The sequence below is a fragment of the Lytechinus variegatus genome, chromosome 17, assembly GCF_018143015.1.
Source record: "Lytechinus variegatus isolate NC3 chromosome 17, Lvar_3.0, whole genome shotgun sequence".
In the NCBI taxonomy this organism is placed as follows: Eukaryota; Metazoa; Echinodermata; class Echinoidea; order Temnopleuroida; family Toxopneustidae; genus Lytechinus; species Lytechinus variegatus.
The window spans coordinates 22,249,727-22,256,405 of record NC_054756.1 but is presented as its reverse complement, the minus strand read 5'-3'; the positions used below and the strand labels follow the sequence as shown (position 1 = coordinate 22,256,405).

The window sequence follows — 6,679 nt, the reverse complement described above, 5'->3', positions numbered from 1 at the left end:
TTTGCGAGGGAGCACAATGACCCCCCATTGAAGGGATTGCGATATTAATGTCAGGCCTGACCATGTATCTTCTAGTCGTCCCACGATGGATATGCCCCGTAATGGAAGGCGGTGGATGATGAATAAAGGCCGCTTTCTTGCCACGAAAAATCATTTTACATCTCATGAATGACGATTACACGCAAGACATCAGCGTCCTTTATCCCCCTCCCCTATTTTCTTTCATTTTTTTTGTTATACATGTTTTAAAAGTTGTTTCCCTCTGCAAATGGCCAGGCACTGTCATGCATGATATACTCTTCAATACGGCAAAAGACGCAGAATTACTATGGAGAATCAACACTGGCGCATATATGCTGAAAGCGGACAATGTCCAAAATATATTTACACTGTATGCTTAGGATGTTTAACTACGCCCTTTAAAGGACAAGTCCACCCGAACAAAAAGTTGATTTGAATAAAAAGAGAAAAATCTAACAAGCATAACATGGAAACATTGATCAAAATCGGATGTAAATAAAAAAAAGTTATGACATTTTAAAGTTTTTGGTTAATTTCACAAAACAGTTCGGTATGCAAATGAGGAGACTGATGGTGTCATCCACTCACTATTTTTTTTTAAATATTTTATTATATGAAATATTCTATTTTTCTCCTCATTGTCGACGATTAATTCCTCCCTGAACATGTGGAATTAGCATTGATTAAAACTTTATGGTTCAGTCAAGTTGGTCCTTCTTGTGAAATATGTACAAAATGATCTATTGTATTTGTAATAATTCAAACAATAAAAAACAAACGAAATAGTGAGTGAAGAACATCAATGACCATCTCATTTGCATATCACTGAATTGTGCATACACTGTTTGTGAAAAATAAGCGAAACTTTAAAATGTCACAACTTTCTTATTTTACATCCGATTTTGATGAAATTTTCAGCGATAAGCTAGTTCAAATATTCTCTATTTATTCAAACCAACATTTTCTGGGGTGGACTTGACCTTTAAGTATGGTTTAATGAAGAGAACACTATTTTTTGTTATCATTCCCACTAAGGTACGAATGATTTAACGAGTTGATACGCTGAACCATGTCTACAGTATAACTGTTAAATATACCACAACTTTAGACAAGTCTATAGATTTTAAATTAAACCAAAAGTCAGAATTTGGTCTAGAGGCCATCCGTTTCCCTTGGTCGATTGGAGCGGCAAGTAAAAGGGGGAGGGGTTGTTGGCTAAACTGTATCTTTTTTACACGCGTGATCAGGGGCCCGTTACAGAAAGAGTTGCGTTTAAACGCAAGCCAGAAAATCAATCGCAAGTCCAAAATGCGCGCTGTTGATTGGTTGAAAATCAAGTTGTGCCTAAATTTTTAGGGATGCGATTGATTGCAACTCTTTCTGCAACGGGCCCCCCATAAAAAATAAAATAAACGCGAGTTAGTGTCGTCCTGCTAGTTATTCAATGTTTATGTGCATCTAGCAAGTCAACTCCTTGCAAAAGTAAGAAAATTTGTTATGGATACAAAAATTTGAGGCATCGTTGATTATATTTCAAATGGATAAATGTGTAATGCTTGGTATGTGTATTTTTGTATGGAGATAATATTATGTACAAATCTAAAACTTTTTAGGAAACCCGGTCAATTACTAGGCCCATAATGTTATGCAAAAGGTTTCATCTTTTTTTTTTTGCTTTGGGAAAATGATGGGGGCGATGGCGCCTTTCAAACCAAAATAGTCTTGTATAATCCATGGTTCGTTTACATATCAAAATAATCCAAATAAGTCGATGTAAGATGGCTGTTTCAACTTTATGCTCTCATCGTGATTTAGCAGAGCATGGATTTTATAATCGTAATATGAAGATAGCATAATTTTGTGACGAAATTGAAATAGACAGGGGCCGCGGAACAGTTTTGAAAGCTCGGGAGGATGGGCCCCGGCCCTCCCCTGTTTCGCGGTCCCTGACAAATTCCCTTGTATCATGCACTGCTACCGCGTGTTGCATGCGCGCGAACAAAACAAATGACGGGGAAAAAATCAACCCACGTCGGACTTATACAAATCCAATCGCATCCCGATAACGATCTCAATAATCTACTATAGTTAAAACTCTACTTAATCTTCCCTTCATCTCTTTACTTTAAATACTAATGCGCAATTTCCCGGTTTGCTGTTTATAGCTTTGTTTCTATCTGACAACTTTCCGTACGGTTGTTTACTAAATCACTTTTAATAACTTAAAATTTACTGCATTTTCATCATCGACTCACTTTTATGAACTTTTCTCTTATGATCAGGGCATTCTGATGGGGGGGGGGGGCAATTAGGAATGTATGAATTCAAGGGGGGGGGAGACACATGGGATGGGGTGTGGCTAGATCAATGGCACTTACCGTGGATTTGACGGGGACGTAGAGCACTTTCTGTCCATAATCTGGTTGGCCCTTCTCAGCAGCTGCCAGCTTGAAGTTCTTTCCTTTAATCCAAAATCGAAAGCGGCCATTTTCGGCGGACGGAAGTTCATCTCCTTTCAAGACGGCGACGATGCGATTATACTTCTTCCGGGTCACTGTTTTCGTCTTTCCACTATCGCCGTACGTCTTTTCCACCCACTTGCAGTACTGGGTAGGCGGGATGAGCTCAACATCCCCGCCGCCCCCGTCGCGTACGCCTCCCCCGCCCCCGTCCCTCAAACTTTCGCCTCCCTTCGCCAACTCCATGACTATTCCGCCATCGTGTTTGCTGGTGTCACTCAGAGAACGGCAGCCGTTGGTTGTTACATTGGCACCTGGTATCAGCGAAAAGGCATCTTGTCTGGGCGCGATGTTCATTTCGGCGACTGCACGATTCCAGAATAGTATATAAGGGAATAAAAATAAAGGAAGTAAATGAAGAGAACAGGGGAGGAAAACTGAGGGTGGGGGAAAAATTGTGAAAGACGCGGAGGGGGGAAATGAAGTGGAATTACAATCGCGTTCGGTTGAAAAGTAATCGCGCGATTAAACTGGGTCCCGTTTAGTGTCTGTGGCACCTCGTTTCCATGGCAACGATCAGGCGTCACTCACGAGCTACAAAGCACGTTCAATGCAGCGCACCGAGCGACTACTCCCGGCGATAGTGGTTGTGATTGTGTCCCGTTCCACGATTTTTCTCCTCATGAATCGACCGGAGACGAGATGGGAGAGAGAGAGAGAGAATAAATGAAATAAAAATGAATGAACTGGGAGACGACGGAGGAGTAGGAGGCAACAAACACAGCGTTGCTTGTCTCACAATCAAGAATGTCAAGGGAGAAAAGTGCCAGGCGGGGATGGCGAAAGATCGACTCGAAAAAAAAGACGTCGAAAAACAGCTCTTAAAAAGCAAAGGAAAAAAGAATCACACACGATTTTGGTCGAGGCACGCGATAATGAAGCTGGTTGATGATGAAGGCTGGATGCTAAATTGGAAAAGGCACTGCTCCCGTTGAAGCTTACTGTATGTTAGTGTTGAAGTATTTCATTAGTCGAGAGAAAAAGGTGTGGGGTGAAAAAGAAGTGTATTCTGTTGCTGTGTGTAAAGAAGGGCGTACAAACACCTTTTGCTCTCTGCCAATAGTTGCTATGGGACGGGTTGCAAGACAGAATATCCAATCGTTCAGGGCTTCTAACCCAAACTAAAACTGGCGTCGATATCTATTCAATTGCTACGAGAAAATGCAAATGCTCCTTCCCAGAGGCACGGCTTGTCAAAATATTGATATTAAACATAAAACAAGATGGATCAAATTTTCCCATGAAATGTGAATGTAAATTGACACCAGTGCGTAGTTCATGAATTTATCTTGTGTCGTGATTCGGTCGTCGAGTTGTCAGTTTATTCTGTTTATATGTATTTGACAAATGACTGGAATCGAATGATGTAGTTGCCAACATTCAAGTAGTATGGGACACCAACACCAAGTGAAATCATACTGAAAATCAAACCCCCTTTCTTGATCAGAAAGTAGATCCGTCATTAATAGGTTATCCACTGTTGATATTATTCGAATCACAAGCGTCAAAACTCTGTTGTTCATGAATGTTTCCAACCATAATACAATCCTAATTTGACTTTATAAGACGATGTATTAAAAACAACAAAGGCAGATAAAAGATGAGATTTTTAACACGAAAAAAGGGTACTCTTAACTGCTTTGAAAATGATATGTAATGTCCAATTTGCCAAATGATGCCCTTTCTGGTCAGCTTTCGGGCGAATCTCCTTCAGCCAAACGGTCGGTTTTTTTAAAGCAAAGTATTTTTAAAAAATCCTTTATCAGCTGGCGGGAAATGTAACGATCCCGTTCCAGTTCCCGCATTCATAGACACACACAAACAAAACGTTACAGTTTTTCAAATATCTTAAAGCTTGAAATGGCATCCAGTACGTATCGACCAAAATAACAGAAATGTACATTCCCGCCAAATGTTGTACGTCACGGTGTCGTCTGCTTCCAAACAGAACGGCGGATCATTTCCACGTGCATCGAGGCAAGTCTTTTTTTCTCTCTCCTTTTCTCTACAGGTAGGCGTAGCTTATGGGAGTTATTTCAAAAATATAACCATGTCACATCTAATCCAAAGGCTTGATGATGTAATTTGAGGTGAATCTGTAATCACATTCCCTGTTGAAAAGAAACGAAGGAACAGTTTGTTGGCAAAGACGGACAGAAGGCACTAAGATGGCTGCGCGATGTTTAAGGTTGTTGCAGACCTACGAGGACGCGTCCATCGGCTCGTAGTGACGCAGGGCTTGTATGGGATATTCGGCAGCCGGCGCACGACTCGGACATGTCGTTAGGAAGCCGCTTTTTTTTGGATGCCTCGCAATCTCTTTCACTCATTCGAGATGGAATGATTACATTGTAAATCGATGCATTCATTTGGCGAGGGAGCGGTGTTATCAGTACCAGGTTTAGGATTCGAAGGTATTGGTGATAATTGGCACTTGGCCTTTTGCAACGCGTCGGTAGGCGGAGAGGGTGTGTGTGTGTGTGGGGGGGGGGGGGGGGTGGCGCCTTTGTTGTTGCTGTTTTTTTTTTTTACTTTTCGTCACTTTATCGTAATTTTCACCATTATAGTAACTTTGCCATCCAATGGCATCTTTCGTAGTGTCTATGATTTAGATTGGCCGTTGGGAAATTTTCAAATAGTATTTTCCCATTACCCATAGTAACCCACTTGTATGCAACGGATCCCCGTTAGTGATCATCGATATTCGACAGAGATTCATCAGACATTTAGAATATCATTTGACTGGCATTTGACATAAAATAACTCTTTTCTAAAATCGTTCACACGTTCTTGTTTCTATTATCGTAACTTCTAACATCATTGTAGCATTCACCATCTTCGTAACTTTTGTCATAGTTGTAACTTGTTGCAATTTTTACCATTCTGGGCAGATCCCTAAAATGATCAACCTTTTTTGTACATCCGACCCACACTTTCTCAAGTTTTATTTCACTTCATAAACTGACCAGTTACTATGACAGGATCGTTTGACAGCATTACAGACTGTCATATGAACCAGCAATCAGAGAGATGATAGGAAATTTCATGAAGGTTCCCATTGGCGGCGGAAGCCCAAAATTTTAGGAGGGGACAACCAAAATTTTTTTGACAAGCAAAAAAGAAAAAAAAAAGTTCTCAACCCAAAAATTTTAGGGGGGACGTAGGGAAATAAATTAACAAGCAAAAAAAAAAAAAAAAAAAAAGGTCATCAACAACAAATGTAGGGGGGGGGGGCCGTCCCCCCTCCTCAAATTTAGGGGAGGGACACGTCCCCCCGCTTCCGCCGCCTATGAAGGTTCCACATATATGGGTCGGATATGCATAGATTATGGAATTGCCTGCATCAACCTTTACAGTTATCGGAACTTTTACCACGTGCCGTGGCCGAGTGGTCCAAGGCGCCTGACTATACATCGGAAGTCCGGGCTTCGATCCCCGGCAGCGGCACCTATTCCCGTGAGCAAGGCATTCAATCGGCAATGCTATTTTATCCTGCATTCAAATGAATGGAAATGCTTTACGCATTTTTGGTAAGCCCCCCCCAAAAAAAATAATAATAATAAATAAGTTAATAAAAAAATAATTAAAATAAAAAGTTAAATGAAATAAAATAAATAAATAATTAAAAAAAGTATCGAAACAAGGCAACCTACATGTATTCCCTGATTATAGAAAACAGATTATAGAAAACAGAAATTAATAATTAAAAAAAGTATCGAAACTAGTATCGAAACAAGACAATCTACATGTATTCGCTGGTAAACACCAAGCCGGTATATAACCCATTACATAGGAACATTTTACTTCTATTAAGTTCATCAAGCAGAGTGACTGATTACAGAAGACAGACATTTCTGATTATAGAAAACACAGATTTCTCTAAGGTCTTTTCATCAAGGTGGAGACAATGATAGAGCGTTGATTCGAACTCACAACCTTACGATTGTGAATTCAAATGTCTAACCACTAGACCATACGTGTCAATGAATGGAAGATCGCTTAACCTATAACAATCTGACTATGTTAACAGAATGATTGGGAAACTTTTATGTTTTCTTTTACGTACTCCGGTGAGGTTGTGCGCGCGCGCGCGCGCGTGTGTGTGTGTGTGTGTGGGGGGGGGGCGTTATCTACAACGG

The 6,679-nt window shown here is 40.6% G+C and overlaps 1 protein-coding gene across 1 annotated transcript; it reads right to left on the bottom strand.

Moving 5' to 3' along the window:
- Window positions 1-1,479: 1,479 nt before the first annotated feature.
- Window positions 1,480-4,968, bottom strand: LOC121430570. Its single transcript, XM_041627889.1, has 2 exons — window positions 2,400-4,968; window positions 1,480-1,494 (listed from the first exon to the last, which is right to left on the bottom strand). The coding sequence occupies exons 1-2, from the start codon at window positions 2,835-2,837 to the stop codon at window positions 1,480-1,482; spliced, it is 453 nt and encodes a 150-aa protein (XP_041483823.1). The 5' UTR covers window positions 2,838-4,968.
- Between the last annotated feature and the right edge of the window lie 1,711 nt (window positions 4,969-6,679).